This window comes from Lycorma delicatula, chromosome 2, assembly GCF_047948215.1.
Source record: "Lycorma delicatula isolate Av1 chromosome 2, ASM4794821v1, whole genome shotgun sequence".
Lineage (NCBI taxonomy): Eukaryota > Metazoa > Arthropoda > Insecta > Hemiptera > Fulgoridae > Lycorma > Lycorma delicatula.
Window position 1 is genome coordinate 140849549 of NC_134456.1, and position 18030 is coordinate 140867578.

Consider the following 18030-nt stretch of genomic DNA (forward strand, 5'->3'; position numbering starts at 1 on the left):
GGAGAAAAGATTATGGAGGTAGAAGAATTTTGTTATTTGGGAAGTAGAATTACTAAAGATGGACGAAGCAGGAGCGATATAAAATGCCGAATAGCACAAGCGAAACGAGCCTTCAATAAGAAATATAATTTGTTTACATCAAAAATTAATTTAAATGTCAGGAAAAGATTTTTGAAAGTATATGTTTGGAGTGTCGCTTTATATGGAAGTGAAACTTGGACAATCGGAGTATCTGAGAAGAAAAGATTAGAAGCTTTTGAAATGTGGTGCTATAGGAGAATGTTAAAAATCAGATGGGTGGATAAAGTGACAAATGAAGAGGTATTGCCGCAAATAGATGAAGAAAGAAGCATTTGGAAAAATATAGTTAAAAGAAGAGACAGACTTATAGGCCACATACTAAGGCATCCTGGAATAGTCGCTTTAATATTGGAAGGACAGGTAGAAGAAAAAAATTGTGTAGGCAGGCCAAGTTTGGAATATGTAAAACAAATTGTTAGGGATGTAGGATGTAGAGGGTATACTGAAGTGAAACGACTAGCACTAGATAGGGAATCTTGGAGAGCTGCATCAAACCAGTCAAATGACTGAAGACAAAAAAAAAAACTTTGCTCCTTGCAGATGTCTTTCATTCCATATGTTTTCATTCATTCATTCATATCCTTTTTTGTCTCCAAATCTAATAGAAAATGTTTTTAAATTTATTATTTTGTTAATAATTATTATTAAGGTAGTGTTTTTAATTTTAATTACTGTTAAATTATAATTTTACCTAATTCATAATTGCTTTTCTTATTGCTGAAATACGGCCTGCAATTGTTTGTAATTTTATAGTTGATCTTGTGTAGAATTGTAGTAATGTGCTCCATAGATTGGTTATTTGTATACAGTGCATTTATGTACATTGCATTTTATTTGATAATTATTTATGAAATGATTAAAAGTTTCAGAGGATTGTTTCTTCTGTGTATCTGTTTTTATCTTTTATCTGTCATTTTATTTAAGTATTAATTTGTAAAACACTATTTATTTTTAATGTAGCTGATGTAATTTATTGTGGTCTACTATAATTTCAGTTTTATTATACATTTAGGCACCTCGTGGACAGCACCCAAGGTTTATGAGAGGGGTTAATTTCAGAAGAGGTATTATGAATAGACACCCTCATCCTCGTCAGATTCATCCTCAGCAAACTAAACCTGCATTTACTGGTAAGGAAAAAGCAATCTTTAAATATTAAATAAAAACAGTTTTGGAATTATTAAAGCCATGGCATTAAGCCATTTTTTAAAAGTCTAAATTTGAATATTGTATTGGTGTCGTCCTATCAAATAATATAGGGAAAAAGTCATAAAATAAATTTTTTAAATTTGTTTGCAGTTTCATCAGGAAATATTTTTTATGAGTTCTGTCTTATGACAGGATTAAAAAGAATGTATATTTGAGATGAAATGTCTTGGTTATCTGTAAAATGAAAAGTTTTATATAATTTCAGACTTTGCTTCTACAGTTTAAGAAGAGATTTAGAAACATCTTTCTTAATTTTCAATAAGAATCCTGCAAATTTTGTTAGTAGTTGGAACTTTACAGTATTTGTTACTTGTTCTGAGAACCTTGTTTGATTGCAGTTTTAACCTGTCACTCAAATTCTGCTTGCTGGTTCATAACCAGTAAAAACATTTTAACAGTACTAAAAAAAAAAAAAATTTGATCTGTTCGTTCACTTTTTAAGTGTTCATACATTGTGGTAGTGCTCTCTTCCTCAATTTTTAGATGAAAGGTTTTCTATCAGAATTGTTTTGGTTTCTGTAATAATGGTTAATTTTATTTATTTATAGATCTTTTAAATAATTTTTTATCATTAATCATTCAACTTGTTTGATGTTATTCTAATTACATTCTAGTTTAGCTACTATGTAGTTTAATTAATAATTGTAGTAAATGTAGTTTAATTACCATTCTGTCTCAGCTACCATAATTGGTAGCTGAGACAGCCATCCTTACTAGTAATAATTTGTTTGGTGAGTTCAGACACATGTAATGTTATCCTTACAGGATAGTCCAATTAAAGAATAATCAAATATTTTCAGTCTCTCTGGTTATGTTATGAGTCATAGGCAGAGAAATGTTGCTTTAGTTAGTTTGATATATGCATTCAATGTGGGTGGGTTTAGGTAATCCATAAGTATTTTTGATGAATTGGTCAAATATTAAGATATAAAAATCTTGTTACTAATACAAAAAAAAAACCAGGAGATACATTGAGAAACAAATTCCATGCCTAAGGGTTTATATTTAAATTTACCTGTCAAACCAAATAAGTTGTAGATAAACAGTTAATTTTTATTTAAATTGTAGTATTGTAATTTATACTATTATACAAAAAAGAAGGGAGTTTTTGTTTGTTTGAAATAAACAGAAAACTACTCAATCAATAACGACCAAGTTTTTACCCATGTTTCTTGGCATAACTGAAAAGGTTTTTAGATATATTTCATCTCAAAAAAGAAAAAATATATATACACAAGAGTTATTTTTTTTTTCATCGGTCGGGAAATAAAAACCTGCGCAAAAATTAGATAAACCTTTGCGCAGTGTCTCTAGTATGGCCTACAATCACACCACGTCACTTCGTTTAGTTCTGAACACGTAAACATGTCTACAACAATAGCATCTCCCGCCAAGTGTGAAGTGCGTGCAGTAATTCGATTTCTTCAGGCTGAGGGGTGTAATGCAGCTGAAATAAATCAACAAATAAGTAATGTGTACGGTGAAACTTCAATGAGTGACAGAAAAGTGCGACAGTGGTGCAGGAACTTTAAAGCATGACGTACAGTTGTTCATGATGCAGGCGGTCAGGGAAGGAAGCGAGTGTCAACCGAAATGATCTCATTGAGCAAGTGGATGAGGGAATTCGAGGAAATCACGACTGTCACTGCAGCCTCATACTGCGTGACTCTTCAACGTCTATGAAGGGCAATTCAGAATAAGCAGAGAGGAATGTTGTCATCAGGTATTGTCTTTCTCCATGATATTGCTTGGCCGCACACTGCAACTGTAACAAAGAAGCTTCTGCAGCGTTTTCGTTGGGAAGTGTTTGATTACCCGCCATACAGCTTGGACTTGGCTCCATCCGATTTTCACCTCTTTGCTCACATGAAACGCTGGCTAGGAGGACAACATTTTGGCACAGACATTGAGCTGCAGACCAGCGTAGAAACATGGCTGAAAACACAGGCGGCTCCATTCTATGACCAGGTTATTGGAAAGTTGGTACCACGCTACGACAAATGTCTAAATCGGAGTGGCGACTGTGTAGAGAAATAGCGTAACTACTAGAGTGGTCCAAATAGGGCAAAACTTTTGTCGAAAAACGTGCACCCCCTGATTTAAAAGTACTCTCAAAAACAAAATTTTTGACCCATTGTTGAACCCTTTCCGTTCGAAAAAAGTCATCCCCCACTCCATTTGAGTTTTAAAGGGGATGTAACATGGGTTTTAGGTTATTTTCAAGTCGTTACGATATAGCGCTAGCATGTTTCATCACAAAACTTCAAAAATAACGTATATAAGGGTTTTTGGGGTCGGAGAACACGAATTTGAAGTCAAAAACTTATTTTGACACATTGTAACTGTCAAAATCGCTGTCAATAAATTGACAACTAGCGTTCTTATGAAGGAAAATCAATGTTAGACATTACAAACAACGTTAATTAGGGTTTTTGGGGTCGGAGAACACGAATTTGAAGTAAAAAAACTCATTTTGGCTAGCTACGCTAGCTCTTTTTGATGAAGACATCTCAACCGAATTAAAACTGAAAATGGTTGAAAAACTAGCAATTTCCGGTGAAACTTACGAAAATTTATTTTCTGCGACAGATGATGATTGTGATTATGTTAAAGAACCTGCTCACACGAAACGCTACGAAACTAAAAACGTTAACAAATTGTTAAACAAAGAAATCGACTTTTTTGTCAACACGGAGTCCTTGAATTTTTTTAAAACGATTCGAACTTGCGATTAGCTTTCTAGAAATTGATCCATGTAAGTGGAGCGAAAACGAAGATTATTTGGCTGCTTTGAATTGTGTTAAAAATCTAAAGGGCGTCAATGACTGCTCAGAAAGAACGGTTAAGTTGGTGAAAGAATTTAGATGCAAATTCACTAGAGATGAAAGTCAATTGCAATATATACTACAAATTGTAAATGATCATCGCAAAAAACATCCAAATGTATATAATTACATTACATATGTAATGTAATATAATAATAGAAATAGAAATCATAAAATTTTAACAACATTATTGGAATAATTATATACATGAATATAAAATTTTTTAAATAAAATGAGAGTTGATCTTTTTGACTCTATCCTTCAGATTTTTTTTAATTGACAACGACTTCAACAGTTTTAATGTGTCAAAATAATTTTTTCACTTCAAATTCGTGTTCTCCGACCCCAAAAACCCTAATTAATGTTGTTTGTAATGTCTAATATTGATTTTTCTACATAAAAAAGCTAGTTATCATTTAATTGGCAGCGATTTTGACAGTTTTAACTTGTCAAAATAAGTTTTTAACTTAAAATTCGTGTTCTCCGACCTCAAAAACCCTTATTAACGTTATTTGTAATGTCTACCGTTGATTTTTATACATAAAAACACTAGTTGTCAATTCATTGACAGCGATTTTGACAGTTACAATGTGCCAAAATGAGTTTTTTTAGTTCAAATTCGTGTTCTCCGACCCCAAAAACCCTTATTGACAATTTTTGTAATGTTGAGCATTGATTTTTTTCATAAAAACGCTAGTTGTCAATTGATTGACAGCGATTTTGACAGTTACAATGTGTCAAAATAAGTTTTGGACTTCAAATTCGTGTTCTCCGACCCCAAAAACCCTTATATACGTTATTTTTTAAATTTTGTGATGAAACATGCAAGCGCTATATCGTAACGACTTGAAAATAACCTAAAACCCATGTTACAGCCCCATTAAAATTCAAGTGGAGTGGGGGATGACTTTTTTTGAACGGAAAGGGTTCAACAACGCGTCAAAAAATTTTGTTTTTGAGAGTACTTTTAAATCAGGGGGTGCCTGTTTTTAGACAAAAAGTTTGCCCTATTTGGACCACTCTAGTAACTACTTGTTACAAATAAAAATTTTTTATTTTCACTGTGATTTTAATTTCGTGACTGATCGGACCTTGAAAAAAAAATAACCCTCGTGTGTGTGTGTATATATATATATATATATTTAGTAGTGGAGATTTTGGCGGTTGAAGCACAAACTTTAATGAACTGTTAACTTCTAATCTTTACCACCTTGTGAGCTGGATTTGAACTGAATGTTTTAAATTAATCAAATGAATAATATTACAAAAATAATAGAATTAAATCTTTATGTGTCTTTTAAATTTTAATACAGTTCTTTCCTTATTAGTATTAGATATCGTGGTGCTATTATTGACTTTTCTTTAAGTGATAAGAAACCTAGAATCCCACCATTTAGTATATGGTCAGATAGTTTATTTAATGTGTGCTTTTTCATTTAATATGTTTTTTGCCAAATTTATTATGTTTGCAAATCTTATATCATTCAAATTTGTTATGGTTTTTTTCTAGTTTTATATACTATTTCTAAAATTAGATATTAATATTTTTATGCGTGTATTTAGTTTTTATGCAAAAGTAGATACTAATGCGTAGAATAATTTTACTAAATCTAAATAACCTATAATCTAAAGTAAATATGAAATAAGTAAATTTTTGAGAATAGTGAATAGTAGTTTGGAATAAGTTATCAACTTGTGAGTTGAGATTTTGTAGATATTTTTACTGTAGTGTAACTTGGAAGAAGTATGTGGAAAAAGAAGATTGTTCATACTTTCATTAATCTATGACAAAACTAATATTTTTGTTGGTATAGAATAATATATTTTGTTGAAAAACGATGAAAAAATTAATACACTAGAGGTTGTGGTTGTGATGAAATAGAAATGTGGGTGGCTTTTATGAGTTCAAAAGACCTTTAGACTTCCTTCGTATTGAAGTCAAGTTGATGAGAATTTACAAAGTTATAATACTGTATTATTACAGAAATAGATTTTTGAGTGTTTGCAATGCATTGACTTTTTCTCTTGCATTTTACTAAAAATTAAATTTTGGTACTACCAGCTGTGCATTTCTTAATGTCTAACAGCCCTGAAACATCTAGAATAATTCAAGTCACTGCCAACTTTGAATGGATCATGTTAATTTAAAAGAAACTTCTCCATCTGTAAATTCTTCATTTTGTTATTGCTCAGCTATGGTATGAATGTTTTAGTTACAGACTAAAGAAAAAATTCAGTAAATTATCTCAAAGAATAAAAATTAGCGGGGTTGCAGAGCAGAAGAAGGACTTGAACGAGATGTAGCTCAAACAACAGAAAGGGAAATAAGTATTTTATGTCCTGTGTACCATAAGTCTAATGAAGTGAAGAAATAATTAAATTTTTTCATGCCCTTAATTTTTAATTGATTTTTCTTGTATTTAATGTTTTAATAACCTTATTTTCAATGTAACTATTAATTGTAATTTATTCCTATTACTGATAGGAATAACTAACAGTTATAAAAAAATTCTTTCCAATTAATCTGATAATTTAAAAATTTTAAAGGTGAGTCTCCACATATTACTCAGAACATTGGTTCTACCGGAGATGCTTCAACATTTGGTCAACCTAGCAGTAACATTATGAAAAGGTTAGGTGAAATACATCAACCACCAGCAATTCCATTTAAACAGCCTAGATTCAATAATTTAAAAACTGGTAGTATTCAACAACAGCAACAACTGCAACAACACCAACGTAAAGGGCCAGTAATGAGTAACCTTTGTGAAATACCAACTGTGGATAATGTTCCAGATACAACAACAAAAACAATTGAACAAACATATGAAGTAAGTACTATTTGCTGGTAACTGTTTCAAAATGATATTTGTGATTTTTTTTCATGGGTGTATAAATATTTACTTAGATATTACTTCTATCCCAGTAAATATTTATGTGCTTATGAAAAACAAAAGCAGGAAAACAAAATTTTGCCTCATCAGGCTCTTCAGAAAATTTTGATAATATCTTACACATATAATTGTGTTTTTTAGTCATCTTTAATTAAGCTTATATAGTGTTGAATTTTACATGATGCAAGTGTGGAGAACTGCATTCTTTAATGTATTTAATTACTTAGACATTCTCTTAATTGATGAACCTGGGCTCTGTGCATTAGTTATCAATTCTTGTGTTTTTTCTCATAGTTTTTTATGGTAAATTTATTGCTTTCTCTAATATCATCTTGTAAAGTTTAGATTTCTTAAATAAAAAAATATATTTCTTTTTGGTTGCAATATATTTTTGAAATAATATTACTATTGTTCCTTGCAGCACACATCACAGTAAATTCACAATAGATAATTTTCCTTCGTCTTTAGTGTGTTAAACACTCTCAAAACTGAACTTGTAACTGAGTATTAATGTAGAATGGGAATGTTTTATACTTCTAAAAGCTACAGTAGTGGTGTTAGAACGCCACCTAATTTACAAAAAATAAAAGTACCTGGTTTTCATTGAGTGTAATGATTTGTAAGATATTGAATACTCAGTTATGAAAATTTAGTAGACAGTTAACAGAAATCTACTGAACAATACCCAAGCTCTAGTGGTTGGTCAATTAGTGGATTTAGATGTGTTACTTGATGTTTTGTGTTTATTAAGTTAATTTAGTGACTTCCGCCTGCCTAATTTTTGTGGTAAACAAATAATGAGGTTATTATTATATGTACAACAGAATAAAATATGTCGCTGGCAGTTGTAATTAAAATTATATGCTATTTTGTTAGCAGTTATGAAGAATGACTCCTACAAAAGTACAGAAAAACTGGTATTTTAAGTAGTATGTTACAAAAGGAAAAAAGAAATAAAACAATGGGGTTGTATAGGGAAGAAAAAACCAAAATTGATTTAATACATTCATTAAGATGTCAGTCTTAACAGGTTTTAAACTTAAATAGTTTGCAATCTTGATTTCATCATCTCTTAAGATACCACTAATTCTGCATGCCAATTTAAAATCTCTGCTGAAACCAATACCAAATGTCAATTTAATCTTCTCTGACATTTTAACATATTTTAGTGACATACAACATATACAGTTGAAAAGAATATTTCAGATTATTACACAGCGTGCGTGCATCATCTAAAACCATAACATCATATAATATAATCTAATGTGTCCAAAGTACAAATGACTAAGGACAACTTCTTCATGGCAGTTTTGTCATTGATAATTTTTCAAGTAACTATCGCATACTGCAGCTTATTGTTAACCAACTACTGGTTAATTACTTGTAAAGCCAACTGTTGTACTTGCTATCAACCAGTGTCTCACGTAGCATACATAATCAAAATTGATCATATACTCTGCAAAGGCCAGTTAAGAGTAAGCTTCATTGGTGACTATATTGGTTTGTTGTTGCTAGGAATTCCTACATGATTTGGAATCCAGCAGAAACTGATGCATGTGTTTACTTAGAAGAAAAATAGATGAGCATGTCTATAGCTTCTGATATAATGAATTCATTGATATTGCTTGGAGTCCACAAGAAATACTGCATAGACACTTGTTGAAGAGGTTGTGAAGTCTTATTCCCATGTACAAGATCATATTCTGGGTCTTGAGTTGTGCCATTATATGACATGTGTATGCTAGTATTAGGTCTACTTTCCCTTGCCATTGAGATAACTCGCTACATTGTGGTAAAATATTACAGGCTAGATTGAAAAGCACCCCAGCTAATCAAAAACAAATTGTTATGGATGTATTTTGACATTTTGTGACCTCTCAATATATGTATGAATATATATATCATGTATGAATATATGTATCACTAAAGAAGGGATAGAAATGTGAATGTGTCAGTAGAGATATAAATAGAAATGTGTATTTGACCAGCTGCAGCAACTGACTTAAAATAGAGCTTTGTGACATCTTGTTGGCCTCTGGCCATTTCGTAAAAATCATTATGAAAACACTAGTAATTTTTAATAGTGCATTTATCTTGCTTTATTATGCCCTTAATCAATATTCTATGTTTTCTGCTTAGGAGCATATACCTCAAATGTTTGAAATATATTCATTTTTATGAATTTGTAGTTTAGCATCCTAGCAGTATATAACTATTATTAATAATAAATAAAATAAAAATATCACTTTCTGCTTATACTTTTCAAAAATTCATGTTACTGCTTTATCTGAGTTATTACATTTGTTTAAAAATTCAGAAAAGAAGTATGTTATCCTTTCGTAGTCAGATTGTTAAAAGTTTAATAATCTGACAAAAACTTTTTTTATGAAAAATAATTTTATATCATATATGAAAAAAAAGTATTATTCTGGAAGAAGGTTCTCATCTCATAACAGATTGTTAAAATTTTAAGTGTCTGAGTAAGAAGGAGTAACATCCTTCTTTTTAAAAGATTTTTAATAGATCTGATGTAATGGTGAATTTTTAAAAAGAATAAGCAGTAAGTGATATTTTTATTTTATTTATTATTGATAATGTTGATAATGTATTCATTTCCTTGTCCATTTCTAGTTTAGATATGGCCTGTCATACAGAAGGATTGGAGGAGTCTTCTTTTATAGAAGCCATTTTTCCTTAATTTAGGATTGGATCATCAGTTGGTATTCTCTCAGATGATTGATAAGAAGTCTGAAGAAAATTTTTTTGTATTTTAGATTTCTTCATAAGCACAGTCACTACTGGGGTTCTGTATGCTACAAGAATTCATATCTGGTTACTCCATCCAAGGTTTTGATTGTTTGATTTGTGAATTGTTGATTTTTGACTGTACTTTCTTCAACAAAAGATTATAGACAGCAGGCTATTTATTTTACTCCAGAGAGCAGAATTTAGTGCTGCAGTTAGTGAAACATTTTGCTTTGAGGCTTATCATGTCTGCAGTTCATTGGTGTGCATCGTTTTATGGCACCAGTCTTGTAGTTGATGTGACCAAAGAAATGTAAAATTGTACCAAATGCTGGGCTTCTTATATTTCTCATTAATAAGTGGGACAGTGAAATTTTACTGAGTTTTATAAAGAACAAGATTTTGCTCTATGAATAAAGGACAGTTAGTGAAATGTAACAAATCATCTCTTTAACAATTGATGCACTAATCTGCTTCAGTGCATTCATCTTCCTCTTATCCTGTTTGACTACTAAATGTCATTTCTGGGTCTTCTGACAATGTTGGAAATACTGACAAAGCATTGCCTCAAGTTCAGAACATAAGGATGAGTATCTGCTAATAAATGTGCAACCTTCACTTATCTAATGGAAGTAGTTATTATACACCATCATCATTTATTTACCTTGTGATTATCACAAACCATGGTTATCTTGAATCATAATTTCAGTCTTCGCAAATTTTGGTCTCCAGTAACTAGGAACTCGTGACAAAAAATCATTTCTCATTTGTAGCTAAAAGATTTGTTGGTTCAATAATGATTTGGTTAATCCTATGCTGTTCAGTATTAATGATAGATAATATTATATTGCATTGTCAACATCAACAGAAATCATTAAGTTCAATTTCTTTATTGATTTTCAAATTCCAAAAAACTGAAAACATCTTTACTATGTTATATAACAAAACCTCAAGGTTTTGTTATATGAAATGGCCTTCAGGTACATGTCTCTTAGTAAGAAAGCAAAAGAGGTCCAAGTAAACTGTATCTTCACAATCTGATGGTTCTGGAACATCTGGAATGTCTTATACAATAGCATGTGGGAAATTGAAGCGTAGGAAATAAGGTAAAATGCCAACAGCTAAACCCATGTCAGAAAAACTATTTGCCACAGGTCACCAAAGATAAGAAAACTGGATGTAATTATCTGTATGTTGACATTTTTTTAATGGCTAATGACCATAACAGTCACACAACTTTAGTTTAAAAAAATTAGTTCATGTTCATTCACTTTATTATTTTCACTTTGAACAGGTCTGAGTGGGGTCAGTCAGATATCAAAAAGAAGTATTGTTTATCGAAATCATTGATTTAGTTGTAGTATCACTAGCTGTAGTATGATCAAAGAAGAACAACCTATGTACACTGCAGGTCCAAAGAACTGGTTTTAGCACCCTCAGATATTTGCAAATCATATTTCACCCAAGCAAATGTACATTTCCTTGTTCTACACTTGCACCATCGTGAAGGGGCTGGTACAGTAACATGCTGGTACACTAGAACATGGAAGGCCTTGGCAGTGAAAACTTTCATCATCATGTTCTGGATCTTCCAGATTGGAAAAGGATCTTCAGCACTTCTGACCTTGCATGTAGCTCATTACCACTGTTTATATATGGGAGAATAAACATGTAAGGTTAGGTGTATATTTTAATGTTGTGAAATATATTCTGTTTTATTTATAGTGTGGGTATATAGTTATAGCTTATGTTTACTTAAGGAATTATTGTGCACAATCAGCTCCCATTCTTTGGTTGGAAATTGTATTACAATGAAGAGATTGTTTTTCTCTTAAAAATGCTTTTCTATATTTAAAAGACTTCACATTATATTCATATAGTTTGTAATCTGTTAAATAACTAATTAATTCAAAAATCACGATAAAAACTTTTCTCCAAATATGATTGTAATCCTATATTGTGTTTATTGTACAGAGAAGAATTTCTTTCTGTGTTCAAAATTTGCATTTTTAATTTCATAGAACGCTAATTTAAAGATAAATATGTATTTGTCTTATGGCTGTTCTTTGGAAGGATAAGTTATTAAAATAAAAGTAAAAATTTAATTATAAAAAATTAAATTACAATTTGTAGAACAAGCAATTGTGATGTCTCATTACTGTATGGTTTTAGAGATGAGTTAAAAATTCTGTAAATTTTTTCAGGATGAAGATGAAGAAACAAGGCAATATAGGTTAAAAATAGCTGAACAGAAACGATTAAGAGAAAAGTTACTTCAGCAGAAGGAGGTTCGAAGACAGCTAGCAGCTGTGAAAAAACAACATGAGATGCAGCAAAAGCGTCTTAATGAACTGCCATCTCAGCAGTACAATAATAATAATAACAGCACTATTAATAGTAAGTTATACAATAACAACTTGTATAGTAACTATATATGTTTGATCTATCTGTATTTTTATACACTATTTGTTGATTGTAAAGCTTAATTTAATGTTTTTCCTGCATGTTTGCAATGAAAAATCAGTTATTCTGTTGACTATTTTCCACTTATAAAATTTCTTCTGGAATTTCTACTTTCTAGAATTTCTTTTAAACATAATAATTCTATTTAATTTACCAAGAGGTAGAAGTTCTGGGCAATAATTAAATTATCACTTTTACGTTATTTTTGGTTTTAAAAGATACATAAAACCTATAATTTTGATTTTTAACAATTTTTCTTCAAAAGGTTTTCTGAAGTACCTTTTAATTACAATACTCTTTTAATTACTACTCTATCATGGTCTACAAATAATAGGCTCCTTTTGTTACTCCTAAGTTTTATAAATATGATGGGGCAAAAATGTGAGCATCAAGAAAAATGAAGGGTACAGGGGAAAAACAAGGAATGTCACTTTTTTAAAATAGTTATTGCTATCTTTTCAGGCTATTGATTTTTTGTTACCATTTAAAGAAAACTGCTGCAGAATCGCATCGAATGCTTTTTGAACTTATGTGAGCATGTTCTTGGTAAATCACAGTGCTTTGAGTGGTTTAAAAACTTCAGAAGTGGCGATTTTGATGTGAGAAAGAATGTGGAAAACCACCGAAAAAGTTTGAAGATGCAAATTGCAAGCATTGTTGGATGAGAATGATTCTCAAATGCAACAGCAACTTGCAGATCAATTAAGTGTAACATGAGAAGCCACCTCCATACATTTGAAAGCCATGGGAAAGATACAGAAGATGGGAAAATGGGTTCCACATGAACTGAATGAAAGACATCAAGAAAACTGAAAACAAAATTTGCGAAATGCTGCTCGTCAGGTACAAAAGAAAGTCATTTCTCCATTGAATTGTGACAGGTGATGAAAATTGGATATATTTCAAGAATCCTAAGTGTAAAAGATCATGGGTAACTCCAGGCGAACCATCAACATCAATTTCAAGGCCAAATTGCTATGGAAAGAAGACAATGCTCTATGTTTGGTGGGATCAGAAGGATGTGATCTATTATGAGCTGCTAAAACCTGGTGTAACCGTTAATACTATACGCTACCGACAACAAATGATTGATTTGAATCAAGCATTGTGTGAAAAACGACCAGAATATGAAAAAAGGCAACACAAAGTGATTTTACTTCATGATAATGCACCATCACACACAGTAAAACCGGTCAAGGAAATGATTGAGGCGTTCAGTTGAGAAATACTTTCGCATGCGGCTTACTCACCGGATTGGACTTGCTGAGCAGCACTTCACTTCTTATAAAAATGGCTCGATGACTGGTTTGCCTAAAAAAGAGCAACAGTTTTTTTGGCGTGGCATTCATAAATTGTCAGAGAGATGGGAAAAATATATAGCTAGCAATGGACAATATTTTGAATAAAATATTTTTTATCATTTTCATACAATAAATTTATATTTTCTATACAAAAATTCTGGTTTATTTACACACTGTGATGTTTTCAGTGATTAATTATTTTTACATAAATTGATGTACTTTGGTGCATAGCAAGTTATATATATTTTTTTTAAGTACTTTTGACAAAATTTATTGTTTAAAATTTTTAGATAATGTTAAATTAAAAATAATTATTACATTGTATTGACATATGGATTCTGTACGGGTGTGAAACTGTTCATTTGTAAGCAGATATTACTCCAGCTGCATGTTTTATTGCTGGGATTATTAAATACTTATTAGCTCTTACAGTTAGTAAAATAATTAAGTGTGAAGTACATGGATTTTAATTAACCTTGGTAGACAGCAAAGAAGACTTTTTTTACTAGAGGAGCTGCTAATTGTTTGTTAAGATTTTTTACCTTAATATGTTGATGCAGTTTTTTCAAGTGATAATTTTATTTTCAGGTACTTCTAATCAACAACCTTATGTTTTCTGTAATTGTTACTTTTTTGGTAATTTTCATTCTTGGTTAGTTGGGTAGGGTCTATTTTTCTTTTAGTTTAGGGGCTTGGTTTTATTTCTCACTTTGGGGAGTGAATTTAATTTTAATTTTGACTATATAGTGATCTGAGCCAGTGTCTACTCATCGGAGGACTTTTACATTGTAAATTTCTTTGTGGTGGTCTCTTTGTCCATTTGTTCGTGATCCAGCTGATCATGTTTTCATGATCTAGTTGCCATTCTCCTTTAGTGTAGTTTGGTGTGTTTCCAGGTTTTGATATTATTATTATTATTTAAATTATTCATGATGATTAAATTCATCAACAGCATCAATGATATGAAGGAGAGTAAACTGAGCCTTACTTTATAATTATCATGCTTAATAAAGAATAAGGTAATATTTATATCTGAATTATTATTTGTTACCTATTTCATATATTTGCTATATAAACACCAATAAGGTCAATACAAACTAATGTATTTTATTATAGATATACCGACTACAACAGTTGTTCAACAGAATCAACAGAACCCTCAGCGTCAGAGTGTTCATAAACGTATTGGAACCAAAGCTATTGTGCCGCTTCAGCAAAATAATGTCATTCAGAATTCTTCAATAACTGGTTATAAAATAGTCAGAGTCCGTGCCAAAGATGGATCAATTCTTATTAAAAAGGTAATATATTAAAATAAGAACTTAATTAATGAAAAATACATTTCTCTCTTTAGTTCGGTCATGATTTGAAATAAATATTTTTTTTTTTTGTATATCGTTGTGAAATTATAAACCTGAATTAACAATGAAATCACAATGGTATGAAATTTCTTATGTTAATTTTACAACAATCAAAATTATGACTTGCTTTCTTAATACCTGAGAATATAGATTATTTGTCATGTAAATAAGGATGGTGATATAATAACAGATTTGCACCACCTTTTGTAAAGTACACTTGTACATACAGGATGATTCAAAGAAAAAGGAAATTTTGAAAGTTGTGTTGGTAGCTGTGGGCGATTGGTACCACTTGATAAGTGGCGCCAGCCTCTCTAACCTAACCTGCCATTTAGTTGTCATGGATCCTTGGAGTGGTGCGCAACGTGCATTTGCTATCAAAGCGTTTTACAAAAACAATGAGGCAGCGCGTAGAGAATTTCGCCGTTATTTTAATTTGGGACGGCACGACCGTGTTCCATCAGCACATGCAATTAAAACATGGATATCTAATTTTGAGGAAACTGGTTCCTCCAGGCCGTGAGCCACAGAATGTCCAAGCTTTACAAGATTCTGTCACACGAAGTCCACATCAGTCAATTCGTCGTCTCTCAGCATCTTTACAATTTCATAGTTCAAGTGTTCGAAGAATGTTAGTGAATGACTTGCAATACCATCCATACAAGTTGCAGATCGTCCAGGAACTGAAATCGAATGATGCAGTTGTGCGAGTACAATTCTGTAATGTAATGCTTCAGAAGATAAATGATAACGAAGAGTTTGTTCACAAACTGTGGATGTCAGACGAAGTGCATTTCCACCTCAGTGGATTTGTTAACAAGCAAAATTTCAGATACTGGACAAAAGAAAATCCTACGCAGCTACACCAGCGTCCATTGCACAGCCAGAAAGTGACCGTGTGGTGTGCTATGTCATCTTATGGTGTTATAGGCCCTTATTTTTTTGAGGATGACAACGATCTTGCGATTACAGTGACGTTGGCTCGTTACGTAGCCATGCTTGAAATCTTTGTTGTGGAACAACAAAAGAGATTTTCACCGATTCTTAACACAGCCTGGTTTCAACAAGACGGAGCAACGTCACATACTGCATGAATATCAATGGCAGCTGTATGCCGATTGTTTGAACAACATGTCATTTCACGAAATGGTGACATTAGATGGCCTCCCAGATCGCCTGATCTCTCAGCTTGCGATTACTTTTTGTGAGGTCACCGTAAAAGCAAAATGTTCCACAGTAGACCTGCTACAACGGAAGAACTGAAGGCAAAGATCGGAGAAGCAATTGCGGAAATTCCAGTTGAGATGTTACGTCAAACCATGAACAATTTAACAAAGAGACTTTCTTGAGTGTTTACGTAGAAGAGGAGGTCACCTGCAAGATGTCATCTTTAAAAAATAAACTAACATGTATGTATCCTAAAATGGCAACATTTGTACAATTACATGAAATAAAATTCATTTCTAAAAAAAATTTTTCATTAACGTTATTTATTTTTTTTAATTTCCCGTTTCTTTGAATCACCTTTATTTACAATAACTTAATTCATAAACAATTGAATAAGAAACAAAATTACTAATAACAAAAATGTAAATGAATATGACCATTGCATGTCTAGCAATACACACACACACAATCACTGTTCTACACAAATTCTGCCTTGTTGATCTCACAATTCCTAAACTTATTTCATTCCTACCCACAGATTTTTTATTGTCTTACTTATTTCAACTCTCTGTCTATACCAATAATACATTATTAATATAATGTTATAATACTATTATATAATTAAATACATTGAATAGAGTAGCTACTAATATTTGTTAACTATTTATTATATTAATATGATTCTAATACAGAAAACAATGTTAAATTTAACTAAATAATCTAAAAACCAACGATTAACAAAAATATAATAAATAAATAAACTGTAATTAATATAATAAAAAAAAAAAATTAGTAATATAATAAAATGCAATTTATATTATTAAATCCTTTTTCAGAATCAAAAGAACTTGAAATTAAAGTGAGATTCAAAATAAATACCATGGAGCAAGGTCAGGACTTGTGGGTCAAATGTATGTAATAAATTATTATTTTTATTAAAACTCATGATGCAGTGTGCAACTTGTACACAAGTTGTATTAATACTGAGTTAGCTCTTCAGTTGTATTATGGCTTGATGTAATATCATGCCATGTTTATTAAACAGAATATATATATTCTGTTTAGCTTCCGAAACCACCATAAGGTATTACTTCAGAGGATGAATGATTCACACTAACAGAACCAAAAAAAACTAATACCAAAAGTTGACTTGCACGGGATCCTGCATCATCAGTTGGTACAAAACTGTAAAATTACATCAAACAAAAATAAATAATAAAAAATTTAGAATCGTAAACCCTAATAACCACAAAACCTGAACAACATAATTCAGTGCCTACTGAAATGATAATCTGTAAACGGAAGGATTACATATATATATATATATATATCAAAGACAAAATTATAAAAACCGTTTTAACACCGCGAGTAAAGAATTTAATAATGCTTATTATTTTTTAATAGCGCTTTCGAGGTTTTCCCTCATCATCAGTTAAACTTTTCTCTTTTTTCCCAAATCACACATTAAATTCAAACTCAAAATTTTAACATACAAAAATATCTAGTCAAAATATTAAAAATATAAAGTTAAAAAATTAAAAAGGTTTTATTGTGTGACTAGCCACACAACAGTACTGTACACTTTAATGCTTGAATTTAATGTGTGATTTGAGAAAAAAAGGAAAAGTTTAACTAATGATGAGGAAAAACCTCGAAAGCACTATTAAAAAATTAGAAGCATTATTGTATTCTGTACTCTTGGTGGTAAACAGTTTTTACACTTCTGTCTTTGAGATATTAGTACAGAGGGGATTATGGACAAATAAAATAACAAAAGAATTGTTTTTGCTAAGTTAATAATAATATATATATCGCACAAATACACAGCCACACATGTCTGTATAAATAAAATATTTTATATATATATATATATATATACAGATATAATTATTAACATGGCATTACATCAAGCAATAAATACAACTGAAGAGCTAGCTCAGTCTTAATACAACTTGTATACAAGCTCTGAGCAGTAGATATTTGA

The 18030-nt window shown here is 31.1% G+C and overlaps 1 protein-coding gene across 1 annotated transcript in view; it reads left to right on the forward strand.

Moving 5' to 3' along the window:
• LOC142319271 (uncharacterized) overlaps positions 1 to 18030 on the forward strand; it is a 138399-nt gene that overhangs the window by 94054 nt on the left and 26315 nt on the right. The window contains exons 12-15 of the mRNA XM_075356350.1: positions 1094 to 1211; positions 6663 to 6946; positions 11959 to 12151; positions 14635 to 14819. Coding sequence (XP_075212465.1) covers positions 1094 to 1211; positions 6663 to 6946; positions 11959 to 12151; positions 14635 to 14819 — 780 coding nt within the window. The remainder of the gene's footprint in view (positions 1 to 1093; positions 1212 to 6662; positions 6947 to 11958; positions 12152 to 14634; positions 14820 to 18030) is intronic.